Source organism: Ornithodoros turicata, chromosome 5 (genome assembly GCF_037126465.1).
Source record: "Ornithodoros turicata isolate Travis chromosome 5, ASM3712646v1, whole genome shotgun sequence".
NCBI lineage: Eukaryota > Metazoa > Arthropoda > Arachnida > Ixodida > Argasidae > Ornithodoros > Ornithodoros turicata.
In genome coordinates this window covers 7011413-7037688 of record NC_088205.1, presented here as the reverse complement: position 1 = coordinate 7037688, position 26276 = coordinate 7011413, and the positions used below count along the sequence as shown (strand labels likewise).

General features: G+C 44.8%; 4 protein-coding genes across 6 annotated transcripts; 2 read left to right on the top strand and 2 right to left on the bottom strand.

Annotated features, from left to right (window-relative positions):
* The first annotated feature begins 1259 nt into the window (after nt 1–1259).
* Nucleotides 1260–6582, top strand: LOC135393863 (uncharacterized). 3 transcript variants are annotated; one of them, XM_064624181.1, is made up of 5 exons: nt 1260–1540; nt 3097–3194; nt 3268–4119; nt 4606–4745; nt 5405–6582. In XM_064624181.1, the coding sequence occupies exons 2-5, from the start codon at nt 3179–3181 to the stop codon at nt 5519–5521; spliced, it is 1125 nt and encodes a 374-aa protein (XP_064480251.1). In that variant the 5' UTR covers nt 1260–1540; nt 3097–3178; the 3' UTR covers nt 5522–6582. The 3 variants fall into 3 exon arrangements, with proteins under 3 accessions (XP_064480251.1, XP_064480252.1, XP_064480250.1); XM_064624182.1 differs by having other exon boundaries at nt 1260–1544; nt 3271–4119; XM_064624180.1 differs by having other exon boundaries at nt 1260–1544.
* Nucleotides 6526–7887, bottom strand: LOC135393864 (acireductone dioxygenase-like). Its single transcript, XM_064624183.1, has 4 exons — nt 7680–7887; nt 7483–7602; nt 7236–7415; nt 6526–6805 (listed from the first exon to the last, which is right to left on the bottom strand). The coding sequence occupies exons 1-4, from the start codon at nt 7803–7805 to the stop codon at nt 6680–6682; spliced, it is 552 nt and encodes a 183-aa protein (XP_064480253.1). The 5' UTR covers nt 7806–7887; the 3' UTR covers nt 6526–6679.
* A 76-nt stretch (nt 7888–7963) lies between these two features.
* LOC135393861 (TAF5-like RNA polymerase II p300/CBP-associated factor-associated factor 65 kDa subunit 5L) lies at nt 7964–19091 on the top strand. Its single transcript, XM_064624178.1, has 14 exons — nt 7964–8301; nt 8438–8595; nt 8660–8778; nt 8847–8976; nt 9080–9143; nt 9636–9690; nt 11390–11591; nt 14118–14312; nt 14374–14471; nt 14558–14639; nt 14965–15076; nt 15212–15380; nt 16087–16273; nt 18840–19091. The coding sequence occupies exons 1-14, from the start codon at nt 8233–8235 to the stop codon at nt 18964–18966; spliced, it is 1767 nt and encodes a 588-aa protein (XP_064480248.1). The 5' UTR covers nt 7964–8232; the 3' UTR covers nt 18967–19091.
* On the bottom strand, nt 19089–26241 carry LOC135393862 (transcription elongation factor B polypeptide 3-like). Its single transcript, XM_064624179.1, has 11 exons — nt 26149–26241; nt 25566–25622; nt 24707–25372; nt 24492–24612; nt 23638–23727; nt 23521–23574; nt 22713–22810; nt 21602–21703; nt 21451–21529; nt 20379–20585; nt 19089–19635 (listed from the first exon to the last, which is right to left on the bottom strand). The coding sequence occupies exons 1-11, from the start codon at nt 26215–26217 to the stop codon at nt 19571–19573; spliced, it is 1608 nt and encodes a 535-aa protein (XP_064480249.1). The 5' UTR covers nt 26218–26241; the 3' UTR covers nt 19089–19570.
* Nucleotides 26242–26276: the final 35 nt, after the last annotated feature.

The window sequence follows — 26276 nt, the reverse complement described above, 5'->3', positions numbered from 1 at the left end:
CTGCTCTGTTCTTTCACAACATTCCAAAAGTACGCACGCGGCAAAAAATGCGAGACATTTCGTGTTGCGTGGAGTGTTCGGTATTCTCTGGATGCCGTCATATATACTCCTAGCGCGTAACAAGTGTCTGTCGCCTCACGAATCACAATAGAGGAGCAAAAAAACCTGCATTCAAAACTCCGCCGTTGCAAACGCTTTGTCCAGTGAGTGGCGAAAATGCCATGCACGGAATACTGGGTAAGTGAAGCGCGGCTCCCTGAAGGTTTATAGAGCTGACTGACTTTGAAGAAAGTTCGGCTTCGGTAGACATGGGGCTCTACGTCAAAAAAAAAAAAGGCGCCTTCCTTTGTGTTGGTGCACGCTGCGATACGTGGTCGAAATGCTCTACTTCTTTCGCTTTTGTCGCCAACCACGTAACGAGGAAGAAGATTGGGTATTTCACTTTGCCTTTCCTTACGTGTTTAGGGTAAGGAGGGCTACTACTTCGTTCATTCTCTTGTAAAGCTAATGCGAAAGAAAAGAAAATAAGAAAAAAAAAAAACGTTCGTTGATTGTCAAGGCTGGATTCGTGCGTTATTTCTAATTAACTGATCATATTCACCTTGCGTACGCTGAGCTGAAAAGCAGTTGATACAGTACTCACCGACACAAGCGCATGCTTGTCTTTATTCATCTTCGGGTTGAGTAGAGCATATTTCGAGGGATTATGGCGCACAATGCTAGCGTTTATTCATAATAATAAAAAAAAAAAGTACGAGGTAGCTTTGCACCTAATCTCACCAGTGAAAACAAAAAAAAAAACAAAGAAAAAAGAAACATGCCGACAAATTGTTTTTTTTTTTTAAATCTTTCTTTCTCAAACAACCAGCACCAACAATAATGAGCGGTTACTTTTATGATCGTAATAAGATAATACCGCATGGACGTCAAAATAGGTATTTTATGTAATTTCGCCTGTAAAAAAAAAATAAACACAAGGCTTTTGCATAACAACATCCGCATCGAAAGAAATACAATGAACTGTCAACGAAATGACAAAAAGCGAAACATCATCGCGACTTCGTGCTAATAGCTGCGACAAGACAGTTCCTTCGGCACACAAGTGAAGGCCGATCATGCCTTCTCAACTCATAGCCTGAAAACGTTACGGTTTCGTCGCAGCGGCAAAGAGAGCGAAGGCTAATGTGAAGGCCGAATGAAAACCGAAACAACAATGTCTCCGCCTCGCAGTCATTGGTCGAGCGCCATCTACATCTGTTACCCTCGCAGAGGATGAAAGACGCCTAGCCTAGCAGTGGGAAAACGTCGCGTACCGTTGGTTTTTCGCGGTACGGCAAAGTGCGTGCCGTTATTTTGTCTTCGTGCCAAGGTTGTGCCGCGTAAAGGATTAACCTGAAAAACTGGATTACACCTGCATGTGACGTCCTTTTGAATGGTGAAGTTTTGAGCGGAGACTTTGATCGCTTTCTGACCATGCGACCGTTTCCCGGGGGACGATCGGTCTCTCCTTGTTGACAAAACGACCGTCAACATCCGAAATGTAGGTGAGTCGCGTGCACAAGCCGTGCAAGTACAGAATTATTGTATGAATTCCATTTTGCGTTGACATTTCTGTGCGGATGAGTATGTGTCAACGTGTTTAACGCGTCCATGTCATCTGTGCGCGCTTCAAACGCAAGGATGAGGATTATATTCCGTGGAAAAGCAGAAACGTTGGGGCACTTCGAAAAGTGTTCCCCCGTTATCTGGAGACGCAACACATCAAAAATTTGTCAGTAGTAATCACGCCAGCTCACGGTACATGTGTGACAGGAAGGAATTGCGAGCATCTCCGTAGCGTTGAGTACGCGCGCGCGATATCTTGGGAGTCTCACCCAGCCTGACGTGAACTCATAGACGATTGCGACTGACTGCGCAACATTAGTGAAAAAACATGGATCAGACACTAACCAGTAGTTTATTTCGATTTGTTTATATCCGTGAACTAGCTCATAGTATACGTATATGAAACAATGACGTAAATGCCGTCGTATTTACTTTAGCCGTCACTATTGTTCGAAATCATATTTCCAGCGCGCAAAGAGCCCTTGCATCAGATATGAGTGACGTAGCCAGGGGTTTGGGGGTTGGACCCCCCTACCCGCGAAATCGTAGCTTCGGTAGTGCATTCGGGAGAGGAAACAAGGGTGAATCCCTCTTACCCCATTTAAAGCCCCTGTAGAACCCCTACCGAAATATTCTCGCAATGCCATTGCATCAGATGCAGTAGCTAGGTCCCTCCCCAAGATACCCCTGTGCTCTCTCTGCGACACCTGCTTGTTGGGAAACTTTGTTGTTTCAGCTCTACACATATGTCAGCAAGCTTCAACATAACTAGACAGCTTCAACATAACTCCCCCCCCCCCCCCCCCCCCCCCCCACACACACACACAATATTTTTGCAACACTCTCCACGCTTTCGATTCTGGATTAAACAACCCAGTAGTACATCCACATTGTCTATCACATAGTAAACCCCTCTTATTACTGCTGAGTGCTGATTATGATTAGACCCTGAAGTTTTCGGGTTTTATATTTTTCCAAATTCGGGGGGGTAGAAATCGGGTCAATAAATTGATGTTGAAAATTCATGCAAATTCGGGCAGAAAAATTACCATCAAACTGAGTTCGGGGAGAAATCGGGCATTATTGTAGAATAAACGTTCACTGTACCGCTTATCCAGAGTGCCAGAAGTAAGGGGCAGTCGCATATTTTGTGAGGAACTAGTATGTCGATGCCTTGAGGTGCCTAGCCTAGGTGAAGTTTTACAGGTAGAAATCGGGTTTAACCCCAGATGGGTGAACTTCAATTCGGGGTGCAAATTCGGGGAAAAATCGGGTTTAACCCTAAAACATCAGGGTCTAATTATGATCTATCTGATTTTTAAAGCCATCACTTCATCTGTTTCCTTTATGCCATATTTTATATAGCAGTAAGCACTAATTTTTACGAGCTTCCTAAGCTTGTAAACTGTAGAGCTGCAGCAGTACGTAATTTGCTGCCTTTGTTGATCAGCTTCGTGATGGTTCATGCCAAATGCTTGTGTGCTTCACTAGGAAGGAAGGATGTCTCCACATCTGATAACATGAGACAGGATGAAGAAGCCCAGCGATGTAGGAGACCTAGCTGACAGCTGGAATGGGCATTTTAAAAGGTGATTATGGCTGTTTAAACAACGATCGTGTACATTCCTCCACTCTCTAACATTCTGTCATAATGTTTCCAAGCAGTCCTGGTAGTGTGCACTACACTGCTGCATACAAGCCACACCATCATGGGTGTACCCCGGGGGCACATCCCTCCCCCCGGAGCGGTCGTTCAAGGGGACGTCATCCGCATCGTGGAACGTACTCCCACCGTGTACCTCGTCAGGCAGATCTATGAGCATCCCAACAGGCCACCCGTTCCCCAGCATTTCTTTCCCAACCCACTGCCGATTTCGGAACCCTATGGGACGACAGGTTGGGTGCCGGTTGCGCCACCTTTGGGCCAGGAACAGCCGAGTGCAGTGCCGGTACAGAGACCAGTACAGCTTCCGCAGTACCGCCCGTCGACACTAATGTATCCCTTGGAGAAGCCACAGAACTGGCTAAACGGTCGAGAACGTGCTCCTCCACCTTCTATCCCGGAGCCACGTCCACAGGAGTTTATGAGAGAGGCGTTCAATTTACGTAGTGCTGTGTCGAATATCTCTGCAGTACAGGCAACGTCTGCTCCGGTAATCGAATCCACGACAACTGAGCTTGCAAAAGGACAGGTTGACGTCACGCATCTTGCTACGAGTACGGAGCCGACTGTTACTGTGGACAGTGCTACACAGCTCCCAGCGTCGGCATACCCAACAAACAATGCCAGTGAAAGTGATTCCAGTCTGCTCAGCATTACAGAACAGACCCGCGAAGATGCACTGTTAGAGACTGCGGAGGGCGATGCCACCGCGACGCAGGCTGTTGTGCCGACCGAGGTACGGACAGTGGCCACTCCAGGAGGGGAGAAGGGCAGGCGTAACTATGCACTTGCGAGTGGCGCAGTGGCGGGAATCGTCGTCGGGGCCATCTCCATTGTAGCTCTCCTGACGGGCACGTACTCCTTTCCTCTATTCTCAAGTGCACGGTGACAACAGCTCTTGTAGCCGGAGAAGAGCCACCCCAGGGGAGGGAGTGTTTGGGCTAGGCCACTCCAGCTAGAGGGGAGTTTGTCATGTCTATGTTCGCTGCATTCCAAGCCATTGCAGCTGGTTCACGACAGACTCTCCTCAAATAGGAGTGGTTTAACCCAAACACTCGCTCCCTTTATCTTTCCCAAGCACCACTGGGGTGGCTCCGCTGCGCCTCTGCCCGTTGAAATTGTTTTATTGTTATAGGTATGCTTCGAGCTGTACTTGCACGCGTATTATTTTGCGTTTCTGCTATCATCCCGTGTAGCCGTTGTGGCTTAGGGGTGAATCATTGCACCGAGTCGTGCACAGCTCCTGCGGTGTATTTTGTCCCCAAGTTGCAGTGCAGCTTCTTCTGCTCTCCAGAAACAAATTTAAGCAGTGTGTGATTATGTATGCAATTCTGCAGGTCTGGCAACCTACATTATCTTGCGAAGGCCGTTCGTTAAGCTTCTCAATGGCAACGACAAGTCTTCTGCGGAGAATGTTGCCTACATCGACGACTCTTTCAGAGGTGGTTACATGAACACTCATGTTGAACTGCCCAAGGTGTGTATCTTTCCGTTTCTCTTCTGTACTTTATAATAGGGTTCAGTCCTGTGTAGGATGCACATCCTTTTGAATCTGTGACTATAGCTTAATTCTATAAATCGAAACTGGACTAGAGACAATTTTTTATACAAAACTTGAGCACTGCTGGAAGAGTAGCTGATCAGTGAACTGCACCTGATGGAAACTCAAAAACAATATTTCACCCATAGCTTTTCTATCCAGATCCGTTTTGTATATGAGGAGTTAGCATTTTTCCTTATTTCCATAAGGTGTGGCTTGTCCACTTCCCCTCTTAGCATTGATGAAGGTTCTCCTCTGAAGCCCTCTTCGCAAAACTCTCGAAAAGCAATATTTTTCGCAGTATCATAGCTTGTTCACATCTTTTCTGATTGATGCACTACATAAAGTAAGCCCAGAGCAATTCCATGTGGTTATTGTGATGGTGCAAAAATTTGCATCCAGTACCTAAAACATAGCTCAGTTGACTTTGCCGTCCCTACGTTAGTTTCTTTGTAAGACAGAGCGCCACATGCGCTGCCGTCTGTCAAAAACTTTCCACGTCTAAAATGTTATGTTTTCATACTGATAGGCTTTATCACTGTGCCTGCAATAGTGTGTTATGTCCTCGTGGTTTACTCCAATTTACTACGCTGCAGGAGAGCTCGGAAGAGATGACCTCTCTCGACAACGACTCCTTCCTTAACAGCCTCGAAGCAGTTACCATCCAGAACTACTGGGCTGACAGCACAGCTACCAGGAATACAAATGTGTAGCTTAAAGGAAAACCCCATCTACTAGCAATATGTACCTCACTTATTTGCTACGCTTTTTCCATGAATTCATGGTACACATTGTGTAATTCTCAAGAGTGGGAGGAAAGAAGGATTATCTCTCCTCATGAAAAAAGTCAAGGAGGAAAAAGTTGTACATAGGAAGAACCAGGTGCTGCCGATAGTACATCTGTATAAATTATGAAAGTGTCCTCCTTTTTTTAGTAGTGGCAGGGATGTTCAAATGGTGCCGAGCATGTGCAAATCTGCCTTTGGTCACCGTCACGCGATTAACTAAATGGATCTGCACGTTGCAAACATCTGTGAATAAACAGTGCATATGCACATACAGTAATGTGAGAATTCGGTAACCGTGTAAATACCATAAATATTGTAGTATTTTCCATCAGGCAGAAAAACCTAAGAGAAAAAGTCATCATTGATGCCCCATGTAGGGGCACAGTTTGTCTCGTTGCATTTTTTAGTGCTTTACACACGTGAGTACACATTGATTTGTCTTACCGCTATGTTTCCTTTTTGTAGCATTGCACTACTGTGAACTGACTGCAAGTGTTCAGGTTTGTTTGTATAATTAATGTACAGGAAGCTATGAAACGCAATGTTAACAAACTTATGTTTGATACATGTCGCGCCCTCTTTCTATTTGTTCCAGAGAATTTTTATTGTTATTGTTAGGAAGCTGAACTGCCGTTAAGTATTGTTAGCATGACTTGCCATGCAGTGATGAACTTGTCTTCTTGAAACTTGTTTGACAGACATGGTTTTATGTGGGAATGGTTTTTTAACGCGTACGATATTGCATTCTGCGAACCAGGGTGTGGATGCTGTGCATTGCAGGGAGCAGACCACTAAACGTGCTGCAGTGAGAGAGTGTTTGCACGAGCTAGTCTTATCCATATGCACGTCACATATGATCCGTATAATTTATTTTCGTGCCCTTTTAGCGGCACATTTCAGGTATCGAAGCATTTCAAAGTAGTACGTCGAAAGGTTTCATTAAAAGGTTTATTTCTCAATAAAAATAGCACCATATTATTCTATAACATGCCGCTCTGCATCTTAGAATCATAAAAATCATTGTTCCCCATGGTTTCATTAAATCGTGCTTTGCCCCCGCACCTGGGATGTCACTTCTGTACCTCATCCGTTGAAGCCTCTGCGGAGTGTCTCCACATACTTTGCACGCGCCGGGTGGTCGTCCGCTGGTCGGTTGATGGGAGTCCAGACAGGTTCTCCAACAAATAATCTCATTGCTTTAATGTAATTCTGAAATTTAAAGATAACACTTAGTTTGTGGATGTAAAGGCACAACTACACCGAATTTCCGGATGTTTACTTGTCGTTGCTAATAGGTGTTACGTTTTAGCTTTACATTTCTGGAGCCTTGTGTGCCACCTCGTAGTGTATTATTCTGATAAAGTTTTTTCACGCTTTGATGTGAGAGAGGTGCAGATGAAGCTTGGTTTGCTGCACTATTACGATTTCTGGTTGGAGATATGTAGGGGAAGAATGGGTCTAAACCCTACCGTAGCATTCTGAACATGACCATGCTTACATGGCCATTTCTCAGCGTTTTTTAAGAGGCATTGAAGATGGCACACAGATCTTCCCTAGGGGGTAGGTTTGGCCTTTGCATCGGAGCACTTTTTAAATACCAGCTTTGTAGCAGAGGCTCTTGTCAAATACTGGTAAGTACCTTAGTTGTGAGGGTGAATCGATGGTAGATTCCGGCAGGCAACACGAGTAGGTCGCCTTTGGTAACATAAATCCGGATCCACTTGTCATCCTTATCTCGTACATCGAAGAAACCACAACCTTCCAGTACGAAGCGGATCTCTTCGTCTGAGTGCAGGTGCTCTTGATAGAACATTTTGATCTGCGTATGGTACCGTGATTAAATATTGAAGGCCAAAACGCGTCGCTCCCGCAATGTGTAAACATACCTTGTCTTCATAGTTCGCTAGCTTCTCCTTCGATATTTCTATCACATCTGTGTAGGAATACCCTCTATCTCGTCGTATCTTTTCGAGCTCTCCATCGCGTTCGTAGTTGTCTGCATCTAACTGCAACGAGGCAATTAAAGCTAAAAAAAGAAAGGCTTCAAGGCCGTTTGTAGTAAGTGGACGAGAATGTAGCCTACCTTCCAATACAGAACTCCAGATTTTTCACTGACTTCATCGAGTGACAGCGGCACAGGCGGATTCAACTGATGCTCTTCCCTCTGATCTGTGGTGGTGTCATCATCCATGTACCACGCACGAACCATTTTCCCAAAGGCACAAACAACGAAGTGAAGAAAAACGAAGAAACACTTGTACTTTGTACTTCAACTTTGAACCTTCAAGCTATGACATCACCACTATGACCAATCCAATCCAATCCATGATTGGGGAGAGGGGAGAGGGCGAACAGTAGAATATTTACGATTTACGATTTGACTACACTCGTGTCGACGTTCGTCGGAACATTTCTTCGTCATAGGACATGCAAGACAAGAAGAGTATATCTGACAAATTACGATACACTTAAGGCTAAAAGATGTCACCCTTTTGGCATCGAGGTAATTAAATTTTCGGCTTTCTACGGTTAAATCCAGATACTATCCAATCCAAGACTTTCTTCATGCGAACTGGAAGTAGCAAGAAGCAAACGACCCTTTATAACCATGACTTCCTCGAGCATCACGTAGGAAAATGAAGAAAAACAGAAGCGAGATGGTAGCATCAGCTGTTGGGCGTTATTTAAAAGGGAGGCAATACATGGTAAGTACAGCTACATGAGTTAATCGCTTTGTGCATCACTACGAAGTCTAGAAGCGCGTTTTTGCAAACTTCCTGTGTTCTCCGCAAAGGCAAACACTTGTACGACGTAATACTTAGACAAATGAATCTATTAAAGGATTCTGACTCCTTCAAGAAGAGCGATTTGAGACTACAACAGAGTCTTCATGATTTGGCTCTCAACACAACCATCGCATCTGAGACAGGGACACGGAACCTTGTCCGCTACGGCTGCATAAGTAAAGATGCAACTGCAATTGATCATCAGTTCAGCAGGTGCGGCTGTTAGTTTTACTATTCCAATGTGTGTAAATTCCCTAACAGTTGTGTTCTCCCTCAGCTTGAAAACATTTATCGCAGATGCATCTGAACCATTCAAGTCCCAGCTCACATTCATCTTGTTCCCTGCATTTGTACATTTGTACTTAGAACTCATCAATGGAGGACATAAAGGGTCAGGTGAGATTTTTTTGCTGCTGTTTTACTTCCAATGTCATCAGATACATTGATACATCCTTCAATTCCAGCTCAAAAGTTTCATGCACGATACAGGCATATGTTTCAGCCCCAGGAACAATATCGAAGTGTTGTGGATGCTCTGCCAAATGTCACGTCCCCTTCAGATGTACCTGCTCATCCGCAAGTAAAGGAGTTTAGGTGCGATTCTCAAATGACACATTGCGCGTTTTGGCCAGTACGCGGAATGTTTAATGTGGCTATTGTGCAGACCATTTATGGTGACTTTTTACTGTTGTTACAGAGAAAACAAATATTCGTTAAGATTGTCCGATGACTGTCTTGAGTATTTGCTGCAGTTCCTCAAGGTAAGTGACCACTTCTGCTTGATACGAAGGGTATCATGTTCCCCGATAAATACAAAAGTAGATTCACCATAATCGCGCTGAAGTATATTTGGGTAAAACGTTAACAGTCCCAGCCTGGGTGCTGCGGAGCTGGTAAAGAGCTCCACGGGTTGCCCGGGTGTCTTCGGCAAGGCTTTTCGGTCGAGACTATAACTTGCTGTATAACGTTAACATTTGGGACGTGGCAAAAGAAAGCAGTAATGCACTCAAAATATACAGGTTATATTAGTGGGATTGGTAATTTCTAATTTCGTATGCTTGCTCATAATCTTCAAAAAAAGAATGTTTAAAGGACCAACAAAAAAACTTTCCTGTTGCAAATCCTTGTATTTGATGTGGCATTGCCATGAAATTAGCATGGTAGCTTCCACATTCATCAATATGTATTCCTTGAAAACAATGACATGACACGTATAAGGAACGTTAATAATCTTGAATTTCTTCATTTTACAGGACAGTGATCACATGATCCTGCTACAAGTAGTCAGCCTGCACATTGATATCGATGGTAAGCAGGAATGCCACTGTGAGAGTGAAACACATGAACATCAACATACACACTGCTTACCATAATTTATTTTTCTTATCTCATTATTATTGTATTTATTGCATTTTGTTAAAAAGAGCTGAGGCAAAAAGTCTGGAAGATTCTACATTTATACAGTATTAAAGTGATAAAAAATTCTAACTGGTGCTGTACTCTGCAGAGGATTGTGAGACTTCCGGCAATTGCCTTCTGGAAACCTTTGCCACCATTTAGGAAGGCTCTGGACAATTTTTTAATTGCGGGAAATTTATTTTTTTCAGTCGAACTTCGAAAATTGCCAAGCGAACCTCACTTTTTTTTTTACAGAATTATGAAGTCCTGCACAGATAACTGCAGACCCAACAAAACCTATGCACAGTATCGTAACAGAAATAATTGAAAAAAAAAAAAATTAGTAAATGTACTGTTTTAGCCTCTCCTGCTTGTTTGTCGCGAGAAAGCGCGCACAGAAGGTGCGGCGACAGGAGGAAGTGACCCCGCCTCTTGCTTTACCTTTCTTTACCCTGCTTTGATCTTGATCCCTGCTTTGATCTTGATCCCTGCTTTGATCTTGATCCCTGCTTTGATCTTGATCCCTGCTTTGATCTTGATCCCTGCTTTGATCTTGATCCCTGCTTGATCTGATTCCCTGCTTGATCTGTTTCTTGCTCCATTCAACAATATGTTTGATCGTGATGCTGGTGAGGACCGTCTTATCACAAAGAAAGCAAAATGAATGAAGGCGGGGTTACTTCCTCTTCTAGCCAGGGATCGGAACCGGTATTTTTTTCGGTCCGGTTCGGGTTCGGGTTCAGGCATGTTGGTTCGGTTCGGGTTTAGTTCCACTGAACCGAAATTATCAGCTTGAACCGGTTCAGGTATATCGGTTCGGTTCGGGTTCGGCTCAGGGAGAACCCCCACCTCCGCACATACACAGACAAAAAAAAATCTGTCAGTGGTCGGGACATTTACAGGGATTGGAACAGTTACTTTTTTCGGCCTCGGTTTAACCGGTCCACGGGCAGTAATTTTGCTACATGCAAGCAAGCTTACGCTCACCGTACACGATTGTAAGAGAAAGGCACGAGATAACCGTTCAGGTGAGCAAAAAAAAAGGTCGGTCAGTAGTACAATTAATTCACCTCAGAACCGATTCCCGAACCGGTAACCGTATCAATTTTTTTCGGTTCAGTTCCGGTTCGGCTGAGGACAAGCAAAAAAATCGTTCGGGTTCGGTTCGGGTTCGTCAGAAAATAACGTTTTTTTTTTTCGGTTTTCTGTTCAGGTTCAGGTTCAGTTTCGGTTCCGATCCCTGCTTCTAGCCGCACATTTCATGCGCACTTTTTCTTCAACAATAAAGCAGGCGGGGTTAAAGCGGCACTTTTACTTTTTTTTTTTTTTTTTACTATTTCTGTTGCTATACTGTGCATAGTTCTTGTTGGGTCTGTGGTTATCCATGGAGGACTTCATATTTCTGTAAAATAAAAGTGAGGTTGGCTCGGCAATTTTCGATTGAAAAAATTAATTTCCCTCAATTAAAAACTGTCCAAAGCCTTCCCAAATGGAAAGGTAATTGCCGAAAAGTCCCGCAATCCTCCGGCGAGTACGTCGCCAGTTAAAATTATTTTATCACTTTAGTTGAAACACCCTGTATAACGGGATTGTTCTATTGCTGTTACAGTGCAGGTATATCCAGAAAGAACTAACGGGGCTGCAGCGCCAGGATTGTTGCCCAAAGTAGAGAAGTTGGCTGGAAATCAGGAGAGCAACAAGAATAAAGAGGCCACTGTGTTGTCACTAAAACAGGTTATCAAAAAGGTGCGAGATGGGCCACCCTGCTTGCCCTCGGTTTGCCTATATGCCGTCTCGCAGGGTACCTCTGGGTAAGAGTCGCGTCCTCCTTTATTTTTCTTCCCAGTTGTCGTATGCTTTGAGCAGTTTATGTCGACCAGTAAGTGCTTCATGAGAGAAATGTCAGAAATGAGCAACTGCGGACAGCAGACATGATCCTCGCTTGACATGGTCCCAGTCCCAGTGTCCCAAAAGTCCCAGTGCCTTTCTTCTGTGCAGGGTGTCGAACCGCAAAAAATACGGGTTCGGTTCGGGTTCGGGTTCGCGTTGTTTTGATTTCGTTCCGGTTCGGTTCCGGTTCGGCCACGCCAAAACTCGAACCGGTTCGCAAACCGGTTCGCAGCCCCGAACCGGTTCGCGAACCGGTTCAACGCTTCCGTTTTATATGTTCCATAAAACTGATTTTATCAGGAAATGCGTGGTTAATAGCTTACTGCTGTTGTCTGCATTGACGTCTCTAGCGGTGATGTAGCCCTTTAGCGAGAGAAATGAGAAATGGATGAACACTTATTGCAAATAGAGTCCACGCTGTTGAAGCGATGTAGTCCTGCTATTTTCTGTTTCCAAAATCTCTTTTTTCACACGCACAGTGCCAGCAAGGTACACTTAAAGGAAGCCTAATAAGATGGACAGCGTAACATAGACGACAGTACTTGCCGGCACACTGCCTTCGCAGCGTGAATCGATCTGAAACCGTACTGTAGCATGTCGAAAATAAGCCTGCCTGTCCGAGCTCACAGCAGTGTACTAGTTAATCCACAACACAAAGGCAATGTGTCACGACAGAACTGCGCTACCAATAAGCAGAACCACATTTACTTTGCAAACCACGACCAATCAAACAGGCACCGTTCTGCGTACGCTCCTTCTCTACTTCTTATGTTTCTGACTTGTTTAATTTGTACTGCTCACATGTAAAGGGAAATCTTGGGCGCTTATTTGATCACATATTCGTCCTGTAGAGCTATATAACTGGCCTACTCCATTCCTGTTTCATTCTTAGGCGTGGCACCTCGTCTCTGAAGAGTAGACGCCGCAACGCGTGCGGGGCGCTAGCCGCGGCGCTCACAAGGACAACTGCGCTTCAACATGTTAAAAAGACGCTGGAAGTACACTTACTATACGTCGTCGTCTGACTGCTAGGTGAAAATTTCGGAAATCCATGATATAGGCGCGTGATGATGATACCAATGTGTCTTCGTTCGGGGATGGAGAGGAACTCTTATGCTGACTTCTTTTATGTCCGAACCGTTTTATTGCGAACCGGTTACCGCTATTATTTTTTACGGTTCTGCTCCGGTTCGGGTTCAACAGTGTCATGAAAATTTCGGTTCGGGTTTGGGTTCGGTTCCGGCAAAAATAACGGTTCGGGTACGGTTTTCGGTTCGGGTTCGGGTTCGGTTCGACACCCTGCTTCTGTGTTTATTTAATCTGAGCTCACGTGCTGCTGGCACCACATTCTTCGTACGCGAAGTCCCGCCTCCCACAGCCTAGTATTATTTTTTATGCTACCGAGTTTTAAAAATCTTCAATTTTTTGAGGCCAACTGTGGCCAGCGGTGCTGAGCAGCTTCCTGAAATAGGCGAGAAGTGACGCTTTGACCGGTTGCTCTATGGCTCTACGTCATAGTGCTTCCGCTCATTTCTGCTTCCGTTTCGATCACTTCGTCAGGCCGTGTCTCTGTTTACGGGCGTCGTCATGGGGACGGGAAACTACGCACTTCAGTTGCGTGCTCGGTATTACGTCATACTGAGATCGGGTAAGGAGGAGGCCAGCCGAGAGTGAAAGGATCTCCTCATATTCAAAGTGTCATGATTTCGTGCAGTATTCGGGATTTGATTCACGACCCCTTTAATTCCCCCATGCGCTCTTTCCGAGAGTTGAGGAGATTTTTTATAATCTGCTGCAGGCCACTTGTGCTTGTCGGTCTTTCGCGGGAGCTCACTTTATTCGATGCAGAGCACACCGCAGCAAAAAACGAAAAACTTAGGGGTCACCTTAGTGCTCCTTTAAGGCCTTAAAATGCGAAGGCCATTTACAAAAACTGTGATTGAAGTAACTCCGGACGGCAGCGGTGTTCGGGACGAAAAGGAGATACAAAATGGTACGCAGATTTCCCTAGACTGTAATCTCCGAACTGCCTGCTCTCTAGCACAGCAATGTGATGTGCTCAACAGCAGACACAATTAAACACGCGCACAAGACTGAACTATTTAGAGGCCTGCTCTAAGCGTCCACAAACAAGAAGGAAAGGCTTTCGCCTGTGGAAGCAGGGGCTAGAGTGTGTGCAAGTATATCAGAACTTGCGGGTGCCAGAAGCAAAGCTTGAAAAGTCTTGCCTCTCTGCATCTCACATGCAGCCTCGAAATGAAAACTGTGGCAGCTCCCTCTTGTAGCTCCCTCTTGTAGCTCCCTCTTGTAGCTCCCTCTTGTAGCTCCCTCTTGTAGCTCCCTCTTGAAAGCTCCCTCTTGTACTTTGTGCAGTCTGTCCTATGGACCAGTTTGGGTATCTTTTCCATTTACTGCTCCTTGTGATGTATTATGATGATACCATGCAGGTTATGCTCAGCAGCCCAACAAAGCAACGGAAGCCTGCTGGCTTGCGGGTTCGAGAATTCTTCGGTGCGTTTGTGGAACCTGCAGTCGCAACCCTTGGTCTCGGACACCCAGAACGTTGATGTCTCGAAAGTTTTCCTCGCATGTGATACCGACAGATTTAAAGACGAGGAAAATGAGAATTTCCTCGGAGAAAGGTATTTAGTCGCCGGAGCGATCTTGTTACAGTTCACTAACCCTGTGTTCTCTGTGGGTCAGGGATCACAAGGTCTTGAGGGGACATGCAGGTCCGGTCTACGGTTTGGACTTTATGCCACAGCTGGATATCCTCTTGTCATGTTCTGAAGACACCACAGGTGTGCCTGTTTGATTTTTTCGCATAAAAATTTTGAGGGCCACCCACTAAAAATATGTCTAAGATCAATTTTTTTTTTAATTGCAGTTCGTGCCTGGAACCTGAAGACCCATTCCAGTGTCGCTATTTACCAAGGTCATTCTGCTCCAATATGGAGTTTAGATGTTGGGTGAGCACAACAATTCTCATTTGGAGACTCTCGACCTTGTCCTGCGCCAGATAAGTCTGCACTTTGTGCAGCATCACGCTTGTGGTATCATTGCATGCTGTAGAGAATGTATATATATATATATATATGTACAGTAAAGGGTCCATGAAGGGAACCTGATGCACATAATGAGTATATTCTGGGCATGTATCATGGCTTTCCTTTTGGACCACTGTGACTTCTGGAATAGTGGCGTGTAGTACACCAGTAAAATATTCAGTATTGAACCGTTTATTACAAACATTAGTTCTAAAATATCGGTTCCTACTCTGCGTGACTCTTCTAGGCCCATGGGACTATACTTTGCTACAGCATCCAAGGACAATAGTGCCAGGATATGGACTTTGGAAAGGACATATCCACTCAGGATACTGGCTGGTCACAACATGGATGTTGACGTATGTCCTTGCTTCTCGCTGTGTCAAGTAATTTAAATTTTACGAGTAAAACCCGTTAAAAAGTTTCGGGAAAGCTAGAGACCACATCGTTCGATAATAAAAAAGGTAAACTAGCCCTGTCATCACCTTTTGCAGTGTGTGAAGTTCCATCCCAATTCCAACTATGTCGCTACGGGGTCCAGTGACCGCTGCGTGCGTCTCTGGTCAGTTCAAGAGGGCCGTTTGGTACGCAGCCTGCCCGCTCACCGGGGAGCCATCTTTGCTCTCGCTTTCTCACCCAACGGACAGTACCTGGCATCGGCAGGTGGGCTTATACCTCTGTCAGACTGGCACATATACGGAAGTTACGGCATTAAGGAATGGCCGTAAGTTGTAAGTTACATACGGCCCTAAGCTCTGGGGTGCTGCCCGAATAAACGAGTCTGTGAACGTCGAATGTAATGTAGCGAAATCACGCTTTTTCTTACTGAAAATACACGAAAACAACGCTTTGTTGGTATTTTACAAATACAACAGCAAACTATATTTGCTTTTATGTGCTTTGGATATTTTTTGAGTGACTTTTTGGATGCAGACGACACGGTGCGATGCCGCGTGCAGTGGTTCGAGGGTGTAACTACAAACGTAGCACTTGTACAGATGGGATAAAAAGCGAAGCAAAGTGCAAAAACGCCAGAAAAACGCCAGAAAAAAAAAAGATGACAATATTACGTCGGGCAAAAATCATTTTATTTGGAATTGAATTAAATGTGCTAAATCCTGTTTATGGTGTGCTTGGTAAGGAGGATTGGGCAGTTTCGATGGAATGCCGTAGACTGTCTTGCGGGAACGCCGTTGCCCTTCTTCCTCAGTTTTGTCGCAAAGGCCTTATAGCTGACCGTCTGGCAGGAAGTTAATGACAGTATGCATTTACGGCCGTGACTGTTAAGGCCGTATATGTGCCCGTCTGACAGGGGAATCAAACTAGAGGGTATGCAGATATGGTTTACAACATTTTGTGCTACACGCAGGTGAGGATCGCAGGATCAAGGTGTGGGACCTGGCGAGTGCTTCTTTGTTGAAGGAGTTGCGTGGGCACACGGATGCAGTGTACAGTTTATCATTTAGCTGCGATAGTGCAGTTCTCGCATCGGGAGGGGCTGAGCCGCAGGTACGGCTCTGGGATCTCCGCAAGACTTCCGCGAGTCACGCATCAGCGTAAGTGAGCACGTTGCATTCATGGTGTACTCTATTCGTTTGAGTGTGACGTGATGTCCATCTCTTCATCACAATTCGTCGCACGAGCAGCACAGCCAAACTTGCCTCGCTACATTAGGACATCGTACTGTGTCCACAGTTGTGTTATATTTCTCACGTTTCTTTGTGATAAGGTGGCACAAAGTGGCACAGCTGAAAGTACAATGAACCACAAAATGGGGAGGGAAAATTCTACATTCACAGAAAGGAAGGAGGGAAGGAAGGGTACTGTGAAACCCTTAGTGTTTGCGAGCCGCTAATTTTTGCGGCTTTCGAGGAATTTAAGGGCACGCGAAAATTTTCAGCAAAAATCGACACTTCCAAAACAGCGATATAATCGGAAACTTTATTTTGACACTTTGTTGCTATTAAGCTTTCGAACTGCTTTACAGCACAGGCGTGCGAAATGCTGCCTTTATTAATTCGTTCATTGCCTAATTGATTGAAAAGTAAGGCCAATGTAATGCACGTTACAAAGTGAGGCAATCGAGCCACAAACTTCGTCATCTAGATTTCGCGAAAATTTAGTGGCCACAAATATGTGCCCTGGGCCCGATTTGCAAAAAATTTGTCTCGGTATTAAAGGATTTTGCCACCCGTTGTCACCCGAACACTAGTGCCAGGAATCTAGGGGTTTAGTCGCTTTGATCATGCTAGGGGCATCACGGTCGCTAGTGTTCCAGTTGTGTCGTCTGCTAACCCATGGTGACTTGGGTGCGTGGGTGTAGTGCGGACCAATCAGAGCCAGTGCGGGCCCTCACACTGGGGACGTGATGACACCGGATACAATTGGGCAACGCACTGCCCGACCAGATTGGGACAGGGCCAAAAAATGTGCTAGCTGGCAGATTCCTGACGCTTCAAGAACGCCACGCGAGATTGCTTCGTTTTGACGAAGCGTACGCTAGTGCTCGGAGACTGGCAAAGATATCCTCCAGGAAATGAAGATGCAAATTCGCCATAACAATCTCTTAGGCATGAGGTGTGCCGTGCCTCGCATTCGTGACCCGAACATTAACTGCATAGACCGCAGTAAGAAACCTGGGCTTAACAGGATATGTCCTCTTGTCTAATATGACTTCGTAACACCTGTCGTTTCATCTGTAGGTACTCAGACTTTTGAGACATCGTCCTTACTGTAGGTAATGATGCTGTCATTATAGGGCCGGCTATAGGTTTGTGGCTATAGGTTTGTGGCTATAGGTTGGCTATAGGTTGGCTATAGGTTTGTGGCTATAGGCTTGGCTATGGGGCACGGTTTATTGTTTTACCAAAAGGTGGATTGTACAACCAGGGCCAGATTCCATTGTGGCCAGATTCCATAAGCGTTTGTTGCTCGTGCCAGCTGCTGGTTGAAAGACTGTACCAGCCACAAATATTTTACCACAAGAGAGAGGGAGATAGAGCACCTGGGTTTGGCGTTCTCGCCACGCTGTACAACTTTCCAATTTACACCTTTCCTCTCGGAGCAATAATTTAAAAGTTGATTAATTATTCAAATTGGATCGACTAATTAGGAGCAATGAATTTTTAAAAAATTGCGTGTTAGTGCCGCGAAGCAGCTGTGGCTATGAGCGCCGTACAGATGCGGACAGATGGAGGGGGGGGTTAGTATACGTCCTGGGCAGACTTCAAGGGGAACCGTGCCGACAAAGTCTGCCGGAAAACCCCAGACAGCACAGCTGGTGCAGGGATTTGACCCCACGTCTTGGTGTGGAGAGTGGCCACCCTAACCACTAATGCCACCGGAGCCAGGAATGAAAAAAATTACTCGTGAACGGGGAATACGAGCGTAAACAACTTCCAGTTGGTTTCACCAGCGTAGGGCGCCTATAGTCTTTTTTTTTTCTTCTTTTTTTAAACCCTTGTCAGACTTTGCTGAGACACCCTGTATGATGAACCTACAAAGAGTGAAGATATGGATGTAGTGAAGTAAACCTGCAGTGCCAATGTCCTGAAACCACCAGCCACGAACTACTCATATAGTGAATACGATGCAGTTTTTTCTGAAGGTCTGACTAACTTCACTATAGAGAGGTGGTGTAGGAAACGGTATGGTGCCAAGGAAGCTACAAAACCTGTAGGAAATCTACAGAAAAAGCGGTGCTTCTTGAAAAGTGCGAACAACTTGAGACCGTGTATTTGAAAGTGCCGCGTCGTCTGCTAAACGACAGTGTGTTGCACAATTTGGGGCGCTGACGTTGCTGCTCACTCACGCCACCTGGCCCAGAGCAACGGGTCTATGTACAGTCCAAACAGAACAAACAGCATGTTTTTGTGAACACTTTAATCGGTGCTCTCTCCCCCATTACGCTTCTCTTTCAGCGTCTCCTTTTCTCTCTTTCTCAATTTTGCTCACCCAACCATCCCTCTTCCCCCTCAGACACTCGCAGTATTTTTCATGATGCAAGGTGGCAACCCTACCTGCAAGATGTCTGTAATTGCCACTCATCTGTTGGTTATTCAACATTCCGACTTCGATAAGTTTATAATGTTTAAAATTTAATGGTCCTCCTCACTGTTGCAGGGCGGACAGCCACAATTCACCCGAGCTCATGGCATCGTTGCCATCGACAACATCTGCTTTACATCTTGTACGATATGCGACGCATAATTTACTGACACTCGTTGGAACTGTGGCTGCACAGACGTGACCACAAGATACGTGTACAGGACACTTCAACTCCACTTTGGAAAGCCATTTCTACGCGCAAAAAAATCCCCTCAAAACGAGCTTTGTACATTTCATTTCATAAAGAAAGATAAATACTAGACATTGCACGATTGAAGAGTGAATTTATTTGAAAAATCATCGCTGCAACAGGTCTGACTGCGGCACGTAGCGCCCACATAGGAAACGCTTCCTGTAAGGGGCCAGAGGGCCTATAGCATGCAACAGTGAAAGGAAAGCATGCCGACTGACACAACCAGGAAAAAACACTCGAGGTACTCTTGTGAGTTGCGTTAAAAATAAACTGTGCATCCAAATCAAGAAAATCATGAGTGCCATCAGGATCCCAGGTAAAAGTGCAAGCATGGGTAGGGGAGTCATGGGTAGGGGAGGGGGGTAGGTAGGTAGGGGTAGGCGAGACATGATGAAGCTGCTCGAAGCGCCTGACAAGAACGAATGACTTAAAAACATGCTCAGGGGCTATATCAAATACAGTCTGTACAATGATCAAGCACTTTTCTCTCAAAGTTGTTTCCTACAGTGCAATACATTAACTGTCTTATTTACAATAATCAATGTGTCTGAGATTATCGCTTGAACCTTTGCTTCATAAACTTGAGGGTCTTCTGCATCAGTGGTGCAATCTTGGGCTCTGCAAAAGGTGGTGCACACGTTTTCGATTAGCTCGACAAGATCAGTCATCTTATTAGGAAGGCACTGAGAATTGTTAAAGGGACACACTAAGCAGCTTGCCGAACATTTTCCAGTTATCGTGTTCCATGAAAGAACGCGGCTCACGATATATTCAAATATGCGAATCCTGCAGCGCTAGAGAGCGTATTTACTGACAGACCTAGTCAAAAAGCACCTCTCCAGCGGTGACCTCTCCAGAACGCATGTGGCACATTTGAAATGGTGCCCCCCCCCCTCTTTGTGGAGCAATGCAGCACTAAAAATATTGTGCGTGCACGAGATTAAAAAAATAGGTGGACTTTTGGTACGATTTGAAGTTGCTAACTTGTAGATTGCAAGCAGAAGGAGGTTTCAAATTCACCTCACTTTCCGGTACTGCAATAAATTAATGTATAAACGTCCTGTATTGTGTGCGGTTGATGGGACGCAATGTGAAAATGACGTGCATCGATATGGAGTGTAAGCGAAAGAGTGCAGGGAGTATTTTTTCTGCATTCTGCATTCATGCAATCTGTACATTTCAGGCCCAGTAGTTCTTGAAGAACTTTCACCATTGGCAATGTAGCACGGTGCAGAAAGAAAAAAAAGGGGCACCTTTTATACCTGTTTAGTACCCCTCTATCAGGGTTGTTAAACCTTCGCAGCATGTAAACAGTTATGCATTGGGAACCTGGCATGATGTTGGAATGATAATATGCTCACTTTTGGGAGGACCAGAAGGTACATTGGGGATCCGGCTGCTTCCAGATGAAGAGCCACTGCATCCCGACCTAGCCAGTGCTGCCCTTTCAGTTGGCTTGATGAGGGGTTGACTTATGGGAAGCCCAGTGCCGTGCTTAGCTTGCTGGCGTGCTACGTTTCTTGGTGGCTTGGCAACACTGTCAACGTACGCCAGCTTCGTTTGCCGCACTGCGCGTGGGTTACAAAGTTACACAAGACACGTTACAAAGTGCACGGATGCCTCACTGTCATTATGTAAGAACCCTTGAACAGACACGGAGGTGAAGTTGAGGATAAATCCTTAGAGTGTTTGCAACATCGGTACTTTTTCTGCTCCTTCAGGGTATGTACAGTACAAAATGAAAGGAACCTATGTACTATAGTTCTATGGAGTAAGTCACTTGAGATTATTGTGATGCACGGTATCAGAAATTCTACGTAACCAAAGCATCATTTATAATGAGCTGAGGCGCCACGTTTTCCTGAAGCATCGAGAAGTTGGAGCTGAGGTGCAGCTGGTAGCAATATTTCAATCTTATCTAAAATCAAGTTATCTTTAATAATTTGATCTGTTGTATCAATGAATTCCACCTGCAGTTAGCAGGGTCATTTACAAACTTGGGAAGTCCTTCACGTTATGCTCAAATCAAATATACGCACATATTTAAAGTAATTATATAACCGGTTTCTGAACTGAAAGCAGGCATCAGCTGCATGTAACATATTTAAACGATATTAATGTAGTGGCATTATAGTTGGACCATCATATTTTCAGGTTTTATGCTTTTTGAAAACTAGGGCGGCAAAAAATGCATTTTATTTCAGGAGCGGTAAAATTGGGCGATGTCACGCGAGAAAAAAAGCAGAAGCCTCGTGTAACAGATAAACGCAAGATGCCGACCAGCTGTGCTGAATGTGCAGCGATTGCGTTCTGCAGTGCCTGCACTGGCGGTTAAATTTGTGCTTTTGGAAGTTCGCCTTCAAGGTTTGCTAAATCACGTGATAAAAATGGGTTTAACCCTAAAGTACGAGGCACACACTACTGATATCTTACCAGGGGTGGCCTTTGACATAGATGCAGAAATGGTTGCTGTGAGAGACTTCAACTTCTCCTCTCGCTCGTCATACTTTTTCTAGAACAGGAGGTGGAAAATGAGCCGTTGCAATGCGCACTGGTCAGAAGGTACGTGTGATCGATAACTTACAAGGTACATCTCCCGCCACGTCTCACCGGCGTCAGGTTGTATGCCCTTGAAATCCTTACCGCAGTGGACTTGCCAGAGCTCATCGGAGTCATCCAGGAGGTACTACGACATACGGGGTTTTCCAACATGTTTCTGTTAGACATTTCATTAGAGATGGGACGAATCCAGAATTATCCAAATCCAAATCCAAATCCAAATCCAAGGAAGGTTCTGTGAATCCACGAATCTCTGATCTTTCTAATCCTTCCCTCAAAGAGAGTTTAAAAAGCCAAGAAGAAAAAGGAAAAAAAAGAGAAAAAGTTCTCCTGAAAAGTGTTTCGAAGCAGAATATGATTAGACCCTGATGTATTAGGGTTAAACCTGATTTTTCCCCAAATTTGCACCCCGAATTGAGGTTCACCTATCTAGCGTTAAACCCGATTTCTACCTGCGAAACTGCACCTAGGCTTAGCACCTCAAGGCATCGACATACTAGTTTCTTACAAAATATGCGACTGCCCCTTACTTCTGGCACTCTGGATAAACGGTACAGTGAACGTTTACTCTACAATAATGCCCAATTTCTCCCCGAACTCAGGCTGATGGTAATTTTTCTGCCCGAATTTGCATGCATTTTCGACATCAATTTATTGACCCGATTTCTACCCACCCGAAAACTTCAGGGTCTAAATACGATACATTTGTTTCATGAAAAACAAATTAAATAATAGTTCAGTTTCGGAAGAAAATATACCCATATATAGTCCCTCTTTAACGTAATTTATTTAACATATCGTTCATCGACTGTAAGAAATACGTGAATTCTCGAGTCTGAATTATTTCCATAAAGCTAAACAACAATCGAAAGCAAAACCATATTACTTTTAAACTCGTAATGTAACAGTTTCTGCCTGAACTCTTTCAGTCCAGAGCAATACAAACAAAGAAACGAGGAAACACCCGTCTGTCAATGAGGCTTTTCGCGTACTCCGGAGGCGCCCATTTCAAAAAAGAAACAAACAAACGTGATTGGTGGATTCGAAAGATTCTATTCGCCCTATTGGGCACTGGGATTCGGATTCCCGAATCCCTGAGATTCGTGCTATGCTATCACTCAAATGCTACTACTCACAGGATTGTAGTCTTCCAAAGAATACAGCTGTGTGGGGGTGCATCTTTCGAGAACAGGCTTAAGGATGTCGTACGGAACACCACCCGTGTATGCGAGACCTTTGCGGGGAAAGAAATTACGCTCTCTGTGACCAGGTGACGTTTAATCGTGCTGTTGCATGAAGTAAAGTTGGAACAGTGTGCTGGAAACACGTGTCTGGTTCATAAGTAGGGAGCGACTTTTTCGGGTTAAACCCGATTCCGCCTGGTTATTCCCCCCACCCCCGAACTGACCTCCGCCCAATTCGGGTTCATGTCGCTACAATGCAGCACTCAGACGGGACGAATAGCAGTTCAACCGACGGGACAAGGGTGTCTGCAAACGTTTGTCTCGGGTTAAACCCGATTTCTCCCCGAATTCCAGTCACTATGAAATCCTCAAGTGACACTTCCACTGGAGACGAACAGAGGTCGCCACGTGCTGCACATGAAAGAAGGGGTCACTTATGTTCCCAGCAATATGCCCGTGTGTGTTAGAACTGTCTATGCCTTCGGGTATTGTAGGTAGGTCACCCAAAAAAGGGGGAAAAAAATAGGAAAGGACTTAGTAGATAAGAGGAGAAACAGCCCATAACACCCGAAGGCACAATTATAGCCCGAATTACCCGCCCAATTTTTACCCCCGATTAATTACCCCAATTAAAAATAGCTCATTACCCCGATTAATTACCCCAATTAAAAATAGCGCCCGATTTTTACCCCCCGAATCTGAGACAGGGACTTAACCCGAAAAAGTCGCTCCCTATTCATGAGCTGCGTGAGTTGCTTACCCTCAACGTTTTCTGTGAGCACTCTTACACAGGCCTCGTATAATGTGGGTACCTCTGCAACAATAATACAAAAGGACATTAATCAGTACCGTCCGCAAGGGTCGTTACTGATCGCACCTGGAAGGTAGCAGCTTTTCCTGCCGGAATAGACGGCCGTCCTGTCTTTTCTCGACGACGTGAAAATTATTGCTTCCTCATTGCTCAAGTCTGCGACAGAGAAAAATGTAATGGGTGTAACAGACTGGATCAAATGTTCAAATACGAACAAACAAGTGTTGAAGTCAGACAGATGAATGTTCAAATATAACAGAACCTTCCTTAACCAAATACAATGTACCGTAAATACTATACCACCATACTAGACTTATTCAACCTCTACATTCACGTTTGAATAGGCCAGACGGTCGTCTGCTTGTGAGAAGTATCGGCTGGTCTGTCTAAATTTGTCTGAGGTATCCTCTCTGAAGTACGATTTAAAGCCTCTCTTACATTTCTCAAAGAAATTTAACTTTTTTCAAATTTTGTTACATTTTACTGAAGTTGAGCATTTTACCACACTCAATCACCGTCAGTCACCTCTCGTACTTAATTTAACCCTACAACGAACCGCAATGCACATTATATCAAGTTTCTTGAGTGTCATCCACATAAATGATCGGAAATATGTAGATTGTACATAAAAAGGCGAAAGATAAATACAGGTAACAAATATTTTTGTCTGTTTGGTTTTGCACAAATTGCACATGCCAGTGAGGATACAAAGCACATTAAAACAACATTATAAATTACTTGGAAAGGGCGAAGCTACATTCTTTCCGTCCCCTTTCCTTTGTGCATGTAGTGTGCACGGCGCAGCAGTTCCTGTATTTGTGACCTTCTATGTCGGTATGTTTATTTTGTCTGGTTCTTCATAAAGTTGTCACGGAATGTAGTTTTGTGTTCCTTCCAATACATGTTTAGAGAACACTTACTTCTTTTATTTTTAACTGGTCCATCTTCCATGAACCTGTGATGAGGTAGTGGCTTGTACACGGGTTGGATTTCCGGGAGGGTTGACAGCACTTCTTCCCTATCTAGTGGTGCCAAGTTGGGCTGCGGACACAGATAGGGCCAGTAAACATACAAACAGTGTTTCGTGCAGGACATTGCTGTGAATAGCAAAAAGAAAGTGGGTTAAAAAGGTAACCTTCTGGAGAGCCTCTGGCATTTTGCGCGCATGGTGGTTTTCCTCTTTTGAAGTGGAACGTTTGCTCTTGGAGCTGCTTTGGTGATGCGAGCTTTCCTTCTTTGTCGGAGACGAGGAACTCTGTTGAACCTCCGCGACGGTTTTCGTGACTGGCTTCTTGACGGGAGTGGTTGCCATTTTTTTCTTAATCTTGGGCTGCTGCACGGAGTCGTTAAGACCGAGACAGGCTTCGAACGACGCCACTGATCCGTCTAAGCCACCTTCGCTGTGACCTGCCTTTTTTAACAGTTTCTTCATCTCTTTTTTGTCAACACGAGAAGCCTTCTCAGCAGGTTTCTCCTCGACTTTGTTTTGATGGTGGTGGTGATGGTGGTGGTGGTGATGAGGAGCATGCATCACACCGCTGTGTTGCACGTTTCCGTTCTGATGACTGCTCTCGACTTCAATGGAGTACTGCTTACTTGAGCGATGGCTTTTAACCGGCGGAGGGTCGTCGTCATCGTCGTCTATCTCTTTTTTTCTTTTTGAGGTTGATGACCTCTCCGAAGTGTCCTGCGATTTTGAAGTGACAACTTCTTTCCAGGCGCGGACAACGGCACGTGCTTTTTCTCCGACGGGACCATCCTGTTTCTTGAGCTGACTGACTATTCTACCAATGTTTGTCTCCTAGAGGATCAACAAGGTTTAATGAATAATGAGGAGGATTGTAAACCTGTCATTTCAAGATGCATAACATCATTAGGGGCAGTGGAGGTTCTGGGAAGTGTCAGTTATCTGGTGGAACATGTGTAATGACTGCTCTTCAGTGGAATCCCGCCAGAGAAACCTGGCCTCACTTGAGAAAGAAAGCATGTCTTACTTGTAACACTGATAATGTCATGGGTATTTTTTGGAGCTTATGCAGTGTCTCCAATACCTGTAAAGAACAAGGATCGCGCGAATTACCATAATGGTCGAACACAGTTGCATCAGGAAAAGTGGCCATTTTCCCTTGTCTATTATTATTACTTCGGGGATGTATTGTCCAGCTGAGTTCCTTGTATAGGCCGTTTCATATTCTACATTTTAAACGTATTAAGCACCGTCTTTTTGCAATGCAATCTCAAGGTTATGCACTACAAGTGGGTAAATGCTTTGGGCAGAGAAGTGTTGAAGACGAGCAGGAGCAGTGCAAAGCAAGCCAAAAGGAGGAGTGAAGTGTATGTATTCGTATCTGCATATCTTTATTTTCCAAATGATTAGCATCATTGCATAGGTGTGTATACATCATAATTTTGTGCGATATTGATGTGGGAAAAGCCGGTGCTACATTTATATTCACCAAGTACGATGCGACACGCATGAGTCGCGAAGTAATGCGTGCTGTCGTATTTTGGTGTGGGATGTGGCGCTTTACACGTACTCCAACTCCTACACGCCTAAATGAAGTACGTGCTACTCGCCTTGTCATCGCTTTGATTTCGTTCTAGCCGTTTACCATAATGGAGAACTTTCTCCTTCCAGTCCGCCATCTTGCCAGCTGATGGAGGACAAACAGCGTGGCCAACCATCTTTGTGCTGGGTTGACATA